We start from the raw sequence: 20598 nt of genomic DNA, 5'->3' as shown, positions 1-20598 counted from the left end.
ATCATGTTCCAGCTTCCAGCACTGCTCGAGTGGCTGCCTGTTCCCATAGCTCCATGTCTGCATCTTCTGTCTTTGTGTCTTTTTACCCACTTTTCTTTCTTTTGTGGATACAGAGGCCTGATATAAAGATGTTATACAACTTTTTTTAAACTTTTATTGACTTTTAATGGATCTTCAACAGAACTTTACATACTTCTATTTCTAGTCTCTTACACTTCACATGCCTGATTGTTTATTTCTGCCTAATTTATGTCTATTTTTTCTATATATATATAATATGTAAGTTTTTGTGCAAGTGTATGTCTTGCTACTGTTCTGTCTGTCTATCTATGTATGTTATCACTTTCAAACAACATACTTTCAAACCACTGATTTCACCAGATCAGTGGACAACATCATAAAGTTTTCTGAGTCATGACAACAAACGTGAGTTTCTTGAAGCTGGTCCAAAATGAATTGGAATAAATAATTTCTCCTTTAATTTCCATTAAAAAGAAGAACATTTTTTTCTTTCTCCTGTTTGACTTTATAGCGAAAACAATACAGTGTATCAAAAATATGAGCTGCTAATTTGCTAAACTAAACTAAAAACTAAAATTAAATTAAATTATCAAGTGGAGCAATTAAATGTGTTGCGTGCAACTTTGTTTATGAATTCCTTTGTGAAACTGTCAAGTTGCATGGACAAGTTGCATGCAACTCACAACATGCAACTAGTTGCGACGAAAGTTTCACCATGTAAAGCCAGCTTAAAAAACAGATGACAAAATAGCACTTTTTCCAATACGATGCTGATATTGAAACCTTGACTATTGGCTGATACTGATGCTGTGTCGATATTTTGCAGAGCCGTAGATATGTCTACTAAAGACGCAAACTCCAGACACCAAACGTGTTTAGGCAAGATTGAGGTTAAGGGGGAAATTGTGTAAACTAGATTTTTCAAACTATAATCCAAGAGATTATGAAACACCAGTGACAAACAAAGCAACAAAAAGAGAGCTGGACACTTACAAAATTCATGCAATATTACTGGAACACATGAATAAGCTAGAGAGGCAGAAAAACAGACAGCTAGACAAATGGCCTGGAAGAGAAGGAAAAAACAGAAAGTGGACAGAAAATAGAAGAAGGGCACCATGAGGCATTCTATCAAACAAAAGGCAAGCGCAAAGCACAAAACGAAGAGGCAAAAGAGTACAAGTCATGCCACAAAGAGTTTAGCCCGGGTATGAGCCTGAAGGCAGACTGCTGATGCTCCACTGTTACCCTGAATGTCTGAAACCTTTCAGCAGATTTCTGATTGGCCGAGAGAGCGAGTGCTCAGTTTGGGGCGCTTCCAAAAATAGCCGGCTCGGAAAACGCCACTGACTGCACAGCTATCGCAGATGTTATTGCTCATTTTGAGGATGTTTGTGAAGGAAAAGTAGTTCATGAAGTCAGCTGGCCTCCTGACCTCCACTCATCGCACCGATATAGAAGCGTGTCCGAGAGGCCAGCTCTAGGTTTGAAATCAAAACAAGCTAATAAGCTAGTTTTCACAGTGAGCTCAGTATCAGGTAACAGTATCAACTTTTACACAGTACTGTATGTGTTTACCCGTTTACTCTTTGCATGTTAAATCAAAATGGGCTGTGATGTGCACCTGCTCAGGGGTGGGTGGAAATATTTAAGCAGCCCGTTTTGATTTAATAATTACAGTTTACACAGGTAAACACATACAGCATTGTGCAAAAGTCAGAGACCACCTTTTATTTATTTCATTTCTAGTCATTAAGAACAAGTTATTCATTTTTCAGAAGATTTTCCTGAGCAGATTAGATATAATATGAAAAATTAAATGATTCAAAGATACAGAGAAAATGGGGCTCCTATCAACTGTGCAAGATTTGGTAGACCAGCAGATCTGTCATCTTCAAATAAACGGAATTTAAAGCTTTTATCTTTGAGAGAGAGCAGAAAATCAAGCTCCACCCTGGAGTCCAGACCTGAACATCACTCAGTGTGTTTAGAAATACTTGGGTCATGAGAAGCAGAATTTTAACCAACTTCTAAGACTAAACTTTAGAGGTTTGGAAAAATATCACATCTGATATTACTATACTGAAACATCTGATATTATTTTTAGTGTAACTTTCTGTTAAATGTATGTTTTCTGCTTTTTATCTGACACTGAAAAATGAAATGGGGAAAAAAATCAATATACACTATAATACACTGGAAGTATCAAGAAAGGGTGGTCTCTGACTTTTGCACAGTACTGTATATAACTAACTTAAGTTGAACTTATGTATAGCTGCAGTAACTGCCTCTTGATTTCTAAAGAAAAGGCTGCCATACTAAATCAAAGGTGCACAATTACCAAACGTCTCTCCTACTACAATCTGCTTTTTTGATATAAAATGGTCAGACCATTTGAACGAAGCAGTGTCAGACTATAGGGGCAGGAAGAGCATGCATAAACTAAGTCAGGCTAAAAGCTTTCTGATTAACCCATAAATCACAAAGAATAATCTGTCAGGTACACATAAATAATCAATAACAAATGTCTTAATGCTGAAAAATGTAGCTCAGCCTAGAACAGTGCTTTCCTGTGGTTGAAGGCACAGCATATATACACTGGCTGTCAAAAGTTTAGGGATGCCTTGCGAAAAAATTTGGCAGTTTTCTTTTCCAAACTTCTGTTAAAAGCACACTGAAACTCTTCTGGCCCAAAGGTAGTAAACATACCTGAATTACATGAAAGGTTTGAGTGCTAATGAGTGCTGACATCACAACAAGGGGTTAAAATAGGTTGTAATGTGTGACATTGTGTTTCTGCAAATAAAACTGATTAGTTTATTTCAAACCAGAAAGTAAACCTGCCCATTTGTATTAAAAACAGCTTAAAAAACGTAACATCCCCAGTTTTACGACGCGCAGTGTAAAAGATGCTGAGCTGAGGTCAGGTTTGGTCAGCAGGGCCGCACATACAGAACTATTATTTATAGTAGATTCTCAAGATGGAATGGTCGCCACTGGACATCTGGACAATGTGGTCATGCTGATTGACTAACCAAGTGGTGCACTACATTTGTTTCACTCTTAAGAAATGGTAAACAGGCCTCTTGTTTCACATTAGCAACGGACTTCCAATGACAAAGGCCCAATCCCATTTCACTCTTTGCCCCTACCTCTCAGCCCTTACCCACCCGTTTTGCGTGTTCACGCCTAGGGGTAGGGTGTCCTGATTTTTTTTTAAATAGAGGGGTAGGGTAAAGTGTTAGGGCTACATGGCCCTTCAAATGGAGGTTTTACAGAGGCACAATCCAAATAGAGTGTTATGAGAAAAAAGAAAAAACGGCAAGATGGCTGCACAAGCGACCAAAGAAACCCACAAATGTAGGTATTTTCTCCATTACAAAATTATGATAACCACTGTATTATCTTAGTTTAAAGTCGTTTTAATGTATTATGGTCCTTTTCTTCATAACAAGCATATAAAATCACTTGCAGTATGCTGATGTCTCGGTAGCTAGCTAGCTAAATTTCCCGTTCCACCTTAAAAGGTGCAGGAGTTACATTCTGGTGCTTCAGGCATCAGAACTCCTAAACCATTTAAGGTGGAATGGGAAAATTCGAACAAGAAGCTGACGAATAGCAGACTTCAGCTTCATATCACCGAAGAATTAAGGGTGGGCGATAATAAATTATTATCACATCCCCCCACTTTGAAGGCATATAATTCCCTTAATGTAACTAAAGACCAGCAGTGAGGTTGCTGAACTTCACTCCCCTTGCCTCCTTGCAGACTGGAAGGGTCACCTAAAGGGCACGGTCAGTAGCCTGTTAATGAAGCAGTCTTTTTTATTTGAGGGTTGTCCCATTTCGTAGGGGAAGATTTAAACCACTACCCCTTGTAACGCAGTTCCAAGGGGCAAGGAGACACTTGAAAACAAGGGGTAGGGGCAAAAATAAGGAATGGGATTGGGCCAAAGTCTTATTTTAACTAGCTCTGCGTTGAAAAACCTGAATAAAATGTAACCCAATAACTATGGTCAAAAACAGAGGAAACTACAGCGCTCCTACAAATATAGCATCAAAAAGCATTTTTTGGTGTGATGCTGTAGACGAACCACTTTTGGTTCCCTAAAGAAACCTTTAATGGGTGGTTTTTAAAAGGCTGTTCTAGCAAATGAGGTGTGTGTAGGTAAAGGACCTTAAAAGGATTAGCCCTCTTAGGTCAACAATGTCATATGTAACATCAAAGGATGTCATAGATAAGAGAATAAATATTTCGTGAATGCTGCATGGTAGAGACATACTTTCACCTTGTCTGGAAGAGAACTGTTGTTCCAGCGGAAAGTCAGGAACACAGCCTTTAATTGGTCGACAGACTTAACCCAATGCGTCAGTGGATGGCTAACAGCCATGCTAACAATAACAGTGACTCTTTTCAACACGGAGAAATGGATTAATAACCACAGAACCAGCCCTGAGACCAGAAGGTCGCTGGTTCGATCCTCTGAGCCGACAGTACGTGACTGAAGTACCCTTGAGCAAGGCACCTAACCCCCACTGTGGATAGGGCTGCCCACCGCTCCGGGCAAGTGTGCTCACTGCCCCCTAGTGTGTGTGCTTCCACTTGTGTGTATGTGGTGTTTCACTGCACGAATGGGTTAAATGTGGAGGTGAAATGTCCCCATTATGGGACTAATAAGGGTCACTTAATCTAATCTAAAGAAGACATTTAGTGTTGGATTTGTCATTGTGGGTTGATATAACAAAGTCTCCAAAAAGACAGTGCAGTTTAAGCAGGATTACAAAGCTGCTGAAAGGGATACCATCGCACCCATCAAGCCCTCATTGAAACGGCAAAATACTAGCCTTCTGGGAAAAATGAAAGTAATTCTCCAGCATGCAGTGTTACCAAGATGCTTATTCTTTTATGCACACCTTTGACATTACATACGACATTGTTGACCTGAAAGGGTTAAAGAACTGCACATAAACAGTTTTTTTCCAACTGAAACTTTTTCCTAGAACTGCACTTCTAAGTCTTTGAGGAAGCTTTATTATTAGAGCGCAAGAGTAGAGACGAGCTGCTAAAGCCAAGACAGTGAACGTGTACATGGAAAGCGTATTCTGTGAAAGATGTATGCTTACGGTGAGAAGAATGAGGGACGAGTTATCAGCTAATAATACCCAACATCATCTTTATATGACAGCCATTCTTCTTTTGCACATTTCATAATGGACCAATTCTCATATTAGAGACTACATGTTCATTTCTGTGCAAGGCAAATATTGCAATAAAGCAGCCGCCCACCGTGTTTCTATATCTGAAGCTTCACCACATGCAGATGAAGATTAGTCACTGTAGCCCAAAGCACTCTTCACACGATCAGTGTAAGAATGCACAAAGGAACTCGTGACTCATGGAGAGATTGTGTAAGATTTGTTTAGAATGAAATTCTACCTTAATAAGGGCAAAGTCAGGTGATTTTTCTGTCATTTCCAGCATCAGATAATGGTAGTGTGTGGAGCTGTGTGTGTGTTTGTGTGAGTGAGTGTGAATTTTTTGTTTTCATACATTGACAAAAACAGGAAAACAGGACCAACTTACAGGATCAGCAAAATGATTATGACTTTGTAAAGTGCTTTTTATAAAAACTCCATGTTTCATGCAAAACTTTGTTTTTGTGTATTAAGGTTAAGATTAGGGTTAGGTTTAGGATTAGTGGTGTAAAATTGATATTACATACAGATACTTACATATGTGTAATACATATGGGAAATATTATTGGATGTAGATTTTTACATATGGGACACAGTATTACATATAGATAGATAAATAATACATATGGGAGTGTATTATTATTAATGCATGATATTTACACATGTAATACATACAGGGCATATTATTACATGTAGATATTTCAAGAATTTAGCAAGCAATAAGTGAATAAAATGATAAATAATATATTCAATAATATACTGTAATGATATATTTACATATTTTTTTTCTTCTAAAATATGATGAATTCTGGATATTATCTTATTATGACTTAATTCTTAGTATTTTGACACTTTCTCATTATTTCTTCCACAAATCTGTTCATCATTTTTGACACATTTCCTCATTTTTTACAGCTTCCTAGTGGTCTGTTAACTATGTAAACATGTGAAGTGGTACAGAACCAGCATATTTGTACCATTTTATACACTCGCCTGCAAAAACAAATGGTTTAAAATACAAAAAATAGGGAGTCCAAACCTCTGAACAGTGACTGTGTATATTTAATTTGTTATACATATTATGACTTTATATATATTATACACATTATTGTTACATGATCTCATTTCCTGATATGAAAACAATGTGCGTGCGTGCGTGTGTGTGGGTGTAGCAATAACATCAGTAATGAGCATAACATAAACTGTGATAAACAAAGCACAATTTTGGAGCGAGCTATTTCATGGCTTTTGGTTCAACAGACATCGGATCAGCTCAGTGTGCAATTTGAAATGATACAGTGTTTTTAGCAGCAGCAAAGGCAGAAACAGAAATACAGTAAATATGATCTTACTTGGATCTGATTTGGAGAATGTGTCCCTGTCGAGCAGATTTCTGTGAAAGAAAAAAAAAACAAAAAGGCAAAATTTTATTCAAAACCACAACATTTGCTGGGCTGCATGATATTGACAAAATACTCATATTGTGATTATATGGTTACATGCTGGGACTGCAGTCAATGCTTGTGATATCAAAACATGGTGTAATTTGATATTTCTCATTTGTAGCTCATTGAAACAAGTTCTGTGGAAAGTGCAGATTCTAAACTTTCAATTTATTTTTCTATCCATTTATGTTTGTAACTAGAAGAGGAGATATATTATTATTATGAAAAAAATTATTTTGAATTGATGAAAAATTACAGTACATTGTACTGTCTTGTGTTGCAGAACAAAACATTCCCTTCACAGTTTTGTCACGTTTTTATTGCTAGAAATGGGAGTTCAAACTTAATTGCATAATTACAAAGAAACAAATGAACTCTCGATTTTAGGGATTATTATTAGGTTATTTGCATCATGTGATTACCTTAATTCATCCAAATCACTCAGAAACATTTATCTGGAACATCTGTGATTAGATCAACATTACATATAAAATTCAGAAGACACATGTGGGTTCACTGGTGTTTTTGGATAGTACAACACCATTTCCAAAAAAGTTGGGACGCTGTGCAAAATGTAAATAAAAACAAATTGCAATGATGTGCAAATCATTTAAACCATTGTGACCCTTAGTTCTTATCACCACCACTGTAAAGCAATATAAGCAGTTAAGTTTCTTTACAATGAACCATTTAAAAAACAATGAAACCATTTTGAATGACCGTTTACATGACAACGACTGAATTATGTGGAAATTTTGAAACATGGGCAGAATTCCCCTTTAACTTCCAATAAACAGTAGTACTTGAAAGTCTGTGAACACTTTAGAATTTTCTGTATTTCTGCATAAATTTGACCTAAAACTTCACAGGATTTTCACACAAGTCCTAAAATTAGACAAAGAGAACCAAATTAAACAAATGAGACAAAAATATTACACTTGGTCATTTATTTATTGAGGAAAATGGTCCAGTATTATCTGTGAGTGGCACAGCAGACAATCTGAAGGTGAAATTAGAGTGAGATTAGAGAAATTAGACATTAGAAACCCACCAACATAACAAAGCTGAAGCTGTTTTGTACGGAGGAATGGGCTACAACTCCACCAAGCTGATGTGCAGGACTAATCAACAGTTACCGGAAACATTTAGTTGCAGTTATTGCTGCGCAAGGGGGTCACACAAGATACTGAAAGTAAAGGTTCACATACTTTTGCCATTCACAGATATGTAATATTGGATCATTTTCCTCAAAAAATAAATGACTAAGTCTAATATTTTTGTCTCATTTGTTTAATTTGGTTCTCTCTATCTAATTTTAAGACTTGTGTTAAAATCTGACCAAGTTTTAGGTCAAATTTATGCAGAAATATAGAAAAGTTCTAAAGGGTTCACAAACTTTCAAGCACCATTGTAAGTTAATGTCACTGATAAAAAGAAAAGCAAGTGAATTAATTCAAAATATCTATTGAAATAAAATAAAAGTATTGAATCATTTTCAATCTGCATAATAATACTAACAATACTAACAATACTACTACTACTACTACTATACTACTACTACTAATAATAATAATAATAATAATACACAAATGGAGTCTTTGTCCTGACAGCGGTGATATATAACACAAAAGGGACACAGCCTTTTAGCTTATTTATTAATGTTTTTATGCTATGTTCAATAATCCATTTCTCTTTTCCTCTTCAGTTGAATTCAATTCTACTGCAGTCTTCTGTAACATCAGTATCGCAAAGGCCAACATTGCGATACTGATTAACAAATGATGCATCGTGTAGCCCTTGTAAGTGAACAGGTGCAAAGGTTTGCTCTGACTGATGAAGACAAGTAGAGAGAGAGAGAGGCTGACGGTAATCATCATTAAACCCTGTCTCCTGGCCTTCACAATCTAATTACCTGAGCCTGGGAGAGAGAGAGAGCAGCCATGAAACACGACATGACAGACTGAGCACACGCACACAAACATTCCTCAGCACTGTTATCAACACTAACCTCCTTCCTGTACCACACATTTACTCTCTAACACGCTCCGCTCCGCCTTTTCCCTGTTCTCACGCACATACAAATATGTTGATAAGATAAAAATGCACATTTGGCACACAGTCTCACATTCCCATGAAAAGTCCTGCAGCAGTGTGGGATAAACAGGAGGGAGGGACAGAGCACAGAGAGAGCGAGAGCACACCTCGTGTGTCATATGTATTTGTGCATCAAAAATTTGGGGACAATGTGCCTTTTTTTAAATCCTGCTTTCCAATGAGCATGATGACTGAGGACTATCATGGATGAAAAAAAACACCTGAGAAGGTTTGGTTCAGGGCTGTCACGATTAGTAAAAAAGTATTCTATTGAATGTTATGACAACTAATCGATTGACCAGTTTTTTTTAAAAGGCCAAGCGATTAAAAACAGGCACAACTGAACAATAACAAACCATGCATACACTGTACATGATAAATGTCTTTTCACATTCAAAATGTTGTAGACTTTATGTATTTTTTTTACCAATATGGGAAAATATCGGCAGAAATACAAAAAAGGGCTGCTCATCCTGTGCAGCAATAAAAAGTAAATGTAAAGAAGTATTTATAGTATCCTCATGTATAGATTATTTCCTCAATATGTAACAACCACAAACACATATTAAAATATGGATAAATGCAGTTATTTATTATTTCATTCTTAAGATGACAGCAAATCCATTGAATACAAACCTCTTTATGGCGAAGGTTTTTTCGATGTGCTAATATTGCTGTTCACTGTTAAAAAAAAAGTGTTTTAAACTTTAAAAAGTTAGTAACCAGGACGTCTTAAAATTTGTAAGACGCAGAATGTACGATGCAGATTTCTGTCCTGTAAACTTACTAGATGAAGCGAATTACCTCAAAATATTAAGGCAGACTGCTTACTAATTTTAGGAATTTTAGTAACTTTAATAACCTGGTGTCTAAAGTTAAAACTTTTTTTACAAGAAAACAACTGACTGGACTAGTCAAATTCTGCAAAAAAGTACAACAAAAGTGGAGAGTTTTTGCATAACAGCGATGAAACGCCTATGGCTTGCATGTAGTATGTGCACCAAAGAAAGTGGGCCTGGAGATCTACCTTCCTGTAGAATCTAGTTCCAACCACAATGTGCCACACCTGCTCCAGCTAACTTCATCAGAAGTCTATGACTGGATGGATCAGATGCATCAGTGTTAGGTAATAGGAGTGTTAGATGCAGAGTGTTAGATGAACTTTGTGGGAAAGTAGATCTCCAGGAGAAGGGTTCATGACCACTTTTTTTAACAGTGCAGCCTTTCATAGATTCCATAATACTTTACTGGAAAAAAATTAACCAGGTGGCCTTTTTTGAAAGACATTTTAACACATATAAAAACACTGTGTGGCAAAAACACATAGAAATGGATGTAAATGACTATTGGGTTCTGTCATACTGTAAGATACAGCAGTAGGGGAACTTAAAATACGTACTATCATCAAGCAAACTGCCAACTACATTAACAGTAAAGGTCAGTAAAAGTTAACTCAGTAATCTGGACAGCTCTAAAATACTGCCAGAAATATTTACGTGTGACATTGTTTTCCTCAAAATAAATTCTCCTATTTTTTACATGCCAAGTTACTGCAAAGAAAACTTGCTTATTTGTACTAAAAACATATGGAAAAGCTAAGCACCCCAAAACTTTCGATAAGCAGTGTAGGCGTGTGATGCCTTCAGATCCCGTGTGTTAGCACATGAGGCGCTCATGCTCATAGATATCGGGATGTTTGTGCTGAAAGTGCCGTGGGAGCAAAGAGGATGACTAATGGAACAGAGAGAGAAATCTCCATCATGAGTCAGCTCCAGTCAGAGGAGCACCAATATAGAATCAACATTTACTCCACTCATCAATACACTTTCAACATAAAATCACTGAGGATGCTGTATGCAAACTGAAGGCAATTCATTTTAAAAGCTGTTTCCATTGGTGAAGCTATATTTGATATTTCAAAGGAATGGTAGTTTTTCATTTGTTTAAACCACTTCGGATTAATCACCAGTGTTAACCCCTAATAATCCCAGGATTATTACATGCTAAGGCTTATTCTACATGACTACATGGAACGCAATGCCTGCCAGGGGGATCCTGCCCATTTAAGGGGTTAAAACAGGCCTTGGACTGCTACACGTCACACATGGATTCTGTTTATGGGATGTCTCCCATAGACAAAATAAAAGGAAAGCTTGCTAAAGGGAACCGTTTAAAATTCCAAATGAGTCAGGGATGTCTTGACCGGGGAAACATTATGACCTGGTCATGTACCGGTGTGAGAATGCATGCTGAGCTATGATAGCAGGAAGACTGGCACGTCATCAGCTCAGCAATACATTCACCGTGAATGCAGCCGTTTCACAGCAGCTACAGTTAATTAGCCCTACTGGTCTGCACACTGTTGATGTCAGCAAAGTGCTGACTTAGAGGAGGACTATAAGGCTTAGAGCTCAGTTTGGGAAAGACCCTCTGTTGACAGTGGCTGTCGTTCCTGGGCTAAGGGCCTGTAGAGCTGCTGTTGAGAGGCTGTGCTGGGTCTGCGGGAGGTTTAATGCGTCCTTTGGGGAAGCTGAAAGACTCTGAATCCCCCTGAACTGCAGCTCAGCTCACACAGAGCCATGAGCCATTAACACAAGATGCTTCCACATTCCCGTGATATCCTGAACAAATCCCTGGGACTTCTGAAAGCTTTCAGTATGTATGTGTGAAGATATGTGTGCATCCATACTGTTCACTTCAGAGTAAAGCAGGGGATGTTTCTGTTACATCAAATAGAAAGCTTTTCTATTAGTTAATACTTTAAATAAAAGCAAATTCTAGCAACCTTAAAAATTTGTCCCTCACTGTGAAAGATTTAGCATTAGCTAAAAAACAGATGCTAACCTAATCTAGTTGGCTATAGTAGTTGTCTCTAGCCACAGTGGAGATTGGATTTTACAACAGCCATGTTTACATGCAGTGTGATAATCTGTTAATAATCCAACTAATAGCTCAGTCGGAATAGAATACGTCCATGTATACGCCTCAATCGGAATAGACTAGCCTGATGGAGGCCATTCAGAATACAATATCTTGATTGACAGGGTGGGTAATTCTGTAAATAATCCATTAAATAGAAGAATAATATAAATGCCTGTATCTGATTACATTCCCAATCGGAAAGTTTAAGTACGTTCTATGCATGTGTGTCGCGTCATCCTGAAAAGTGTATAATGTTCAACATGGCGGGAGCAGAAACAGATCTGCAAAGGAGATGAAGTTGAAGCTATGCTTTGAACTTTAGAAGACGGAGGTGGGATGGGCGTCCAGCTTATGTGCTTACAGTGTCCATGAAGAGAAAAGATTCTAGAACAGCAAGAATGGCGAGAAGTGTGGGAAGATGGGGAGCAGAATGAACGGAAGGAGAACATTCTGGAAGAATCTGAATGGACTGAGAACATTCTATAAATGGAAGGAGAACAATCTAGAAGAGTGAATAAAGGGAAAACATTCTAGAACAGAATGAATGGAAAGAGAACATTGTAGAAGAGTGTGAACAGAGGGAGAACATTCTAATTTCAACTAATCACACAGGAACCGCACACTGACCCACTGTTTGTTAGTGTTTGTTAGAGAGCAGTGGGCTTTGGTCTCAGCAGGCAGGGTTACATCACTGTCGCCAGCGGTTACGGGGGCCCAGGCTCTCCTGGTGCTGAGGTGTGCAGAGGGTTTCCACCTGATATGCTAATGTGAGTGACTCAGATCTGACTGAGTGTGGCACTGGAGAAGGAGCACACAGCACTTTCTATTTCAGCTGTAATTTTAAGAGGGCAAATGAAATATCCTCACTGGAATAGAAACAAGGAGACGAAAGACCTTCAGGGCATATCAGAAAGAGAGAGAGAGAGAGAGAGAGAGAGAGAGAGAGAGAGAGAGAGAGAATAGAGGGAGACAGAGAGAGAGAAAGAGGGGGAGGGCAGAGGGGATAGAAAGAGAAAGAGAGAAAGGAGGATGAGAGAACAGAGGGTGAGAGGGAGATAGGGGCAAAAGAGAGATGGAGACTAAGCGAGAAGGAGACAGAGAAATAGAGAGAGATAAAAAGAAAGGGAAACCACTTTATATTAAGTCTCTGTAATAACTATGTAATTATACAATAACAATATTTGCAACAACAGTGTAGCTACCGGCGATATATTCAGTTACAAATGGATTATAGTAGCACAGTTTATGTAAATACACCTGTATATCACTTCAGTTTTACCAGATATTATTTAATGCAATTACACGTGTAATAGGTTGCTGCTGTTTTTCCAACAAGACATTTCTGATTGTAACAGGACGTGTGCTAATGATCCACATTATGATACACTTTAAGATAAACTTCTGTAGTTATCTTTCTGTAATCCATCTGTAAGAGTAATGACATCACTAGTAGTGGCACTGTTGTTGCATCCATTATTAATGTGTAAGTAAACAGTTATAAGCGACACTTCATATAAAGTGGGATCCATTTGTTTGTTGATTGACTACATTTGGAGTGAGGGGGAAGGTTTACATACTTGTCAACTTACTTGAAATTTGGAGGTGAGTGATGGAAAGAATTTGATAAAAACTGAGAGCCAAACTTTATTTCCAGAAAGCAAATAGATGAGACTGCAGGCAAAAGCTGTGAATCTCATGGGTAATTCCTGAGACTTCACAGCTACAAGTTTATTAAGGGTGCAACAATTTTTGAACTGTACTGAAAAACTGAATTTGAAACAGTGTCTTGAAATTTAAAACTGTCTCACCAATACATCCCACAGTCTCTCCCAATCAACACTGAGCATCCTGGTGTTTCCTATCAGAGTAATGTGGGCAGAGAGGGGGCAGGGCTTATACTGTGTACACATTCAATATGTCACTTCTAAATTCTATGGGTTGTGATTGTGGGGGGCTGTTTTGTAAAGGGGTGGTGAGGCAGATGCTGAAACGCGATGCATCATAGAGGATTGTCTTGCAATATATCAAGTATCACAGAATTGCAGTATCATGACAACATTGTATCATGAGATGCCCTATGATTCCCACCCCTAAAAAACATACAATACACTCTACATATATTCCCATAACCCAACTATAAACATCAATGTCCATATTTACAAACTATATGGAAATAGAATCTAGTAGAATCTAGTATAAATATGGATGAATGCAATCATACACCAGCCATTCAGAAGCCTGAAGACCAGATGACAAACAGATGGCAGGATATTCCACAGAAACACTATCCATATGGTGTCCAGGAGTCAGAAATGACTTAACGACAGACGTAGAATCTGGTAGAATCTGGTAGAATCTGGTAGAATCTAGTACAATTAGTACAAATCATTACAAATCAATACATTTTTCCCTATTTTTACTTGTCACTGCTTCAATAACAACAGAAAAGAAGGCTGGCAATCAGCACTCACAGACCACTTTTCAGTTTTATTAAATTGATCTTTTCTTGATATCTTCAATTTTAAGTCCAACCTCACAGACACATAATAGATATGTCAACAATGTGGCTGAATGTTGCATCTTCCAGGTTTTGCGATTACTGTCTAGAAACTTCCATTGCTTTCTAGGTATATTAGCCTTGTAGCTTCAGTGCAAAATTAAAGAAGCAACTTCAGACATCAAGCAGGTCTAGGCTGATCAGCTACATTTGGGGAAAACAGGGAAACTTTGTAAATTTGTTTCTGAAACCATCATTTTAATTGTCCTGATCAGTAACACCTTACAAACACATCTAATTCTACACATTGTTATAATTAAGAGTTCATTTCTGTGAATGAATTAAGAGGATTAATCACTTGTGCTGTGCAGGCTGAGCCTACTGTAAACATCACTTAACCGATTTAGTCTCGGTCAGTGCACTCATACATTGTGTTTTAATCACAGCCAGAGCACACTTAGGAATCCAGGAATGGTTAAGAAAGGGAAAAGAGAGAGAGAGAGAGAGAAAGAGAGAGAGAAAGAGAGGGGGGGGGGAAGAAAAAGCCATAAAGAAAAGCGAATGAGAGAAGAGAGGAGAAAGAGAGATCGAGAGAGTGGCAAAGAGAGAGAGGTGAGACAGAGAGCAAGATATAAGAAAAGGTGAGAAAGAGATCAGAGAGAGACAGAGACAGCAATAGGAAGAGCTACAGGAAAGAGAGAGAGAAAGAGAGAGAGAGAGAGAAAGAGAGAGAGAGAGCTGCAGGACCACCCAACTAGTGTCCGGGTGTTTAATTAAATCCCACACAGCCAGCACCCAATGAGCTCCTGTTGGGCAAGGACAGCAGAGATAGAAGGGAAATGTGACATACAAACGAGAAGAATTCTGCTGAGACCTCCCCACAGTCAAAGGGCTAAATTTAAAGGGCTGTGTGTGTGTGTGTGTGTGTGTGTGTGTGTGTGTGTGTGTGTGTGTGTGTGTGTGTGAGTGTTTGGCATGTTCTCAACATTTTTGCACAAAAGCACACCAGGAGATCGATGCTGCACTGGCTTACACACTACTGGAGCGGCATTTCTTTCCCTAGAAGAGGTCGTATAATGGAATTTGTCAGGACTGGCTGATTAGTACAAGATAGAAGTATCTGTGTAAATAATCCATGCTCTGCCCATGGATGCATTCTTCTAACAACTGTTAATGGTCCGGACAAGTTCACCCAAGTTTACACTGTATCTTAGATATCTGTATGCATATGAAAGGTCATACTGTTAGGTTAGATCGAGAAGAAAATTACAAAAAATTTGCTACCATGGTAAAGTTACCTCGACCACATGACAAAAAACATCTACACTCAATCTATCTTAGTAGCGTGACCTTTCACAGAATTATGATATGCTTTTGAAAATAATAGTGCATTTTAATTATTTAAAATGTAAAATATATCAGCAAAAACAGTTTGATTTCGTTAAATGGGATTTTTGATATAGAAACATTCTATAAAGTTAATCCAACCTAGTAACCACAAGTAAAGACTGAAAGCTCACATTAGCATTATGCCACAGGATACACACAGTAACAATAACAACATGTTGCACGGCCATGTCTATTAGCAGGTTTTGGAAAAAGGACTTCTATTACACAACTGTTATGTTAAGACTGCTACACTCTGCAGATTCATACCGGATTAAAATCCCTCCACAATTATTACATTCAGACTGGAACGCTACACACACTGCAGATTCATACTGGATTAAATTCACTCCACAATTATTAAGTTCAGACTGAAATGCTACATACAGTGCAGATTCATACTGAATTAAATTCACTCCACAGTTACTACTGTCAGACTGTAGAATCTACACACTCTGCAGATTAATACTGGATTAAAGTCAGGCCACAATTATTACTGTCGGACTTAAAAAATCTAGACTGCAGATTCACACTGGATATTCCATAAACATTACTGTCAGATGAAAAAAACACAGAAACTGCAGATTCACACTGGAGCAAAAAACTTTTATCTCAAACCTGGAGTATATTAATAACCACCAACAACATTACACAACTATACATATTACAGCTTTATTAACAAAAGCAATTCGTGATTTCATTTTCATTGTGAAATTAGGAACAAGCTTTAGACATCCAGGGAGCTGCTGATTGCCCAGGGCAAGCCAAGCTTATAATAGGCTAGACATGTTTATTTGCTTAGCATAAAAATGATTTTCTAATGCAACAAAGTGTGACAAGCCCATAAAAGGGCTAATGCATAGGTGGTAATGAGAATGCTTTATGCCAATGCTGTTATTAAAGTCAGTGTTCAACGTCACTGTCAGAGCATGAAGGTGGGAGTGAGGAAGAGACAGAGAGAAAAAATGAAGAGACAGAGATTTAAAAAAATGAAGAGATGAAAAAATAGAAAGAGAATGACAGAGATAAGTGTGAGTGTGACTTCTTTTAAATTTTTCTTCAAAGCACTATTAGTATTACACATTCCTTATTTGAATGAGAATAATCTGACTGAGCAAATGAGATAGAGACAGACAGAAAAAAAGAAAGAGAGGGACAGCAAGAGAAAGAGAGACAGTAAAGACACAGAAATAGAGAGCGACAGAGAGTGAAAGAGTGAGAAAGAGAGAGAGAGAGAGAGAGAGAGAGAGAGAGAGAGAGAGGGAGAGAGTGCCTCTAGGCTGGTGTGTGTCTCTCCTCGTGCCACTGAGTGGACGTTCCCAGTGGGACCTCATCCAGTCCGCCTCAGTGGGCTGGTGACCGTTACCGTGACAACCAGCAGCCAATGGAGTTTCCTTCCTCTCTGATTGACGCTTGCTCTTTCTCTTCTCTGAGCGATAAGAAACGCACCGGAGGCTGAGGAGGATGATCCAGCTGTCTGACACTTGTCCTGCAGTAGCACGTGTGTGCGTGGGATGGAGGGATGAAGGGAATGTTAGAATGGAAAACTGGAGGCATGGAGAGACGAAACGATGGAAGGCTGTAGGGGTGAAAGGGGTGATGGAGGGAACAAAAGATACATGGATATAGTAATGGAAGGATGGAGGGATGGGTGATAGAGGGGTGGAAGATGGAGGGATTGCGAGATGGAAGGATTAAGGGATGAAAGAATAGAGAGATGGTGAGATAGAGGAATGGAAGGATGAGGGATGGTGTGATGGAGGCATAGAGGCATGGATGGATGGAAGGATGTGAGAACAGATGGATGATTTAAAAAACAGATGAACAGTATGATATGATATGGGATAGAGGGAGTGGAAAACTGAGGAAAGGAAGGATGGAGGGAAGTAAAGATGGAGGGATAACTATTTTGAAAATCTCTCTCTTCTTTCTTTAGCTGTCCTGTGTTTCCTGATCAGACCAGTTTTTGGCCAGATGTGTTTTTAACGAGCGTGCGAAGCTGCCACTCTGATTGGTCGGCTGGCGGCAATGATGGATCATGACTGGCTCCTTATGACAGCGTTACCGTGGCGACACGCAGAGCCTGTGACGGCCCCTGAGGACCTCACCTGGCTGAGAAATAAATTGAGCAGAGAGGAAAGTTCTTCCATTCTTCCACTAAACTAGTGCAGAAGATCTGGGTTGTTCATAATGTTTCAGACAGGACTGAGAAGGGAAGAGAAGAGAAGAGAAGAGAAGAGAAGAGAAGAGAAGAGAAGAGAAGACAAGAGAAGAGAAAGGAGGATAAAATAGGGGAGAGGAAAAGAGGGGACATGAGAAGAGAAGAAAAGGAGAGAACAGGAGAGAAGAGGAGAAAAAAGGAGAGAGAAAAAGAAGAGGAGACAAATGAAGAGGAGACAGGAGGGGAAGAAAAAAGAGAAGAGAAGAGAAGAGAAGAGAAGAAAAGAGAAGCAAAAAAACTCACACCTTCCATTACAGAGAGGTGCTGAGAGACACAATAAAATATAGCTGGCTTAGCAGAACCACTGCAAGTAGAAGAGAGTGAAAAAGTGATGAGCATGACAAGGACAGTCTAGAAGCAGAACAAAAAAATAAACAGATACAGAAGAAGTGACAGAAGATCTGAGTGTGTCTCTTGTCTGTGTGCAGGCAGTGTGCATGCTGTAATGGGGCTGGGCTGCCCTGGGTGAGATCCCAACCTCTCTCTCTCTCACTCTCTCTCCCTCTCTTTCTCTATCTTCCTGCAGCCTGACCTGAATAATGCCTCCATGGAGAATACAGCATCTCACTGAACTAGATTCAGGCCACTTCACACTCACAGCCCAGTGCAACACTACAGTGTTTTTAATATTTTGCAAGGCGTATCACTGTTGTACTGTAGAAATATAACCATGGAGGAGATCTGCACAATACATCTTTATATAATCAATACTGCTTTTTACACTAATATACTACTCCTATTCCTTACGGATCAGTACTAATTGGTATCGATTGTAATATAATCAATATTGGCCTTTGCACTGATACTGATATTGAAAAAGGCTGCAATACACAAATGAGCCTCTAACCAATCATTACATTTTAAGCTGTTAGCATCGTGGCTGATGGCAGACGTTCCAGATGGGCTTCTGTCATCTGAACAAATCTAAATTTTGTTTATTTTTGTTTATTTAATTAAAAAATAAACAAAACAGGCCACTTTTTACACATCACATAAAAGCTTTATGAATGTATATGTAATGTATTGCATGGTATATTACAATAGCAGCATGCAGCAATATAATATACAGTATTAATAGATATGGTAATAGATGTAGTAAACAAATAAAAGATATATACACTAAACAAGCACAGAAATCGACAACAACAAAAAAAACAACACACCAAAGCTGACTTATTCAATGTACTTGGCTAGCAAAGCCAAAAAAATGAAACAAAAATGTCTGCAACTGGGTGGACATGGAGCAAGAAATATTTAGCAACAGGTCAGTGGATGCAGACTTTCAGATCACATGAACATAGACCTGGAAACAGACACACACACACACAGAAGAGCATCAACAGCAGGGCGGTTTGAATATTCTCAGTGCCTCTCTCAAAGAGACCTGCCCTAATTTTTCCTGACAAGAGAATGTGAGCAGAGTAGAGACACATACACACACACACACACACCCATGCTCAGACTCTATGTTCTAGCCAGAACAGCGCAGTACCATTAGACACACTAGGACTGATACTACTGATAATGATAGTAATCGAGTATCTACTTAATTATTTTGACCATTAATCAAGTAATCAATTGGTGTTTTTAACAGTGAACAACAAAACTAAACTAAATAATAACAATTTATAGACTTTCAAACATTTCACAACACATTACTAGAAACATTCTTGCTTTACTTAGAAAAATCACAGATATGTTCCAAAATTACTTAATAAAACCTTGTTGCACTGACTTACAGTGAAAGGCAAGAACTTTGTTCCTTCTCCTGTAAAGCTACTTTTTTGGGGATATGAGGTTGTGTATGTATACATATATACAGACAAGTATCCACTTATGTAGTTATATATCATTACTGTCTAAAGAAAAACAAGTATCTCCAAAATGGTCAGTTTACAGGAGAGCACAAAAATTCTTTACTTTCAATGTAAGTTAATGATGTCAGTTAATGTAATGAGGTTTTATTCTGAGAAATTCTGGAGCATTTCTACCAGTCCATTTATCATGAAATCTTCACACATTCTAAAGGACAGCTGCTTTATGCAGAAAACTAAAAATCCCAAAAATGGAGATACTAATGGAGGGACGACATATAGTTGTATGCAAAAGCAAATACACCCTTGATCGAATGACATGTTGTGTTAATTTTTTAAGAGAATGTAGGTTACACACATCTTCTACCGGGAACACACTTAAATATGGTATTTTTCTCTGCAAATTTTTGTTCCGATTTCCTCCCAAATTTAGTAGTATCCAATTCCACCCACTATTTAGGACTCCCCTGATCACATGATACCACCAGGACTAGGAGGGTGAAGGCCAGGTACCGCATCTTTTTGAACAGTCATTAGACAGTTGAAAGCGTTTGGAGGAGAACACTAACTGCCAGTTCTGTCATGTCAGCTAACAGATGCCTGCACTTGCTAGCTTCATGCAGAGTGATGGGGGGAGAGCCATCCAGAGAGAGTGAGACCACTCGTGCTTTCTTGGACTCCTGACCAGGAATGGCTGTAGCATCACCATTTTTGCTGAGTTTAACACACTGGAAATATACATAAAATATATGTGGCTTAACTTCTGAATAGGCCACATTTTATCTTTTATTTTTTTCCCAACATAATAAATTCAACAAATAAACAATCATTGTGCATTAAAACAAGCAGATGATGTGTGCTTGTTTTCACTTAGAAAATCAGCAACACTTTTAATTGATAATTAATTGTGATTAATTGCATTATTTTGTTGTAGTTAATTGCAACTAACTGCATAGGTCATATTTGCTCTAATTTGACCCTAAAGAAATATTTCTTTTGCAT

At 38.3% G+C, this 20598-nt stretch overlaps 1 protein-coding gene across 2 annotated transcripts in view; it reads right to left on the bottom strand.

Annotated features, from left to right (window-relative positions):
* LOC118812377 (copine-8) overlaps positions 1-20598 on the bottom strand; it is a 180591-nt gene that overhangs the window by 129320 nt on the left and 30673 nt on the right. For both annotated transcript variants that reach the window (XM_036577347.1, XM_036577348.1), the window contains exon 2: positions 6570-6610. In XM_036577347.1, coding sequence (XP_036433240.1) covers positions 6570-6610 — 41 coding nt within the window. The remainder of the gene's footprint in view (positions 1-6569; positions 6611-20598) is intronic.

Source organism: Colossoma macropomum, unplaced genomic scaffold, assembly GCF_904425465.1.
Source record: "Colossoma macropomum unplaced genomic scaffold, Colossoma_macropomum, whole genome shotgun sequence".
Taxonomy (NCBI): Eukaryota; Metazoa; Chordata; class Actinopteri; order Characiformes; family Serrasalmidae; genus Colossoma; species Colossoma macropomum.
Note: the sequence above shows the minus strand (reverse complement) of the source record. Positions and strands in the feature narration are given on the sequence as shown.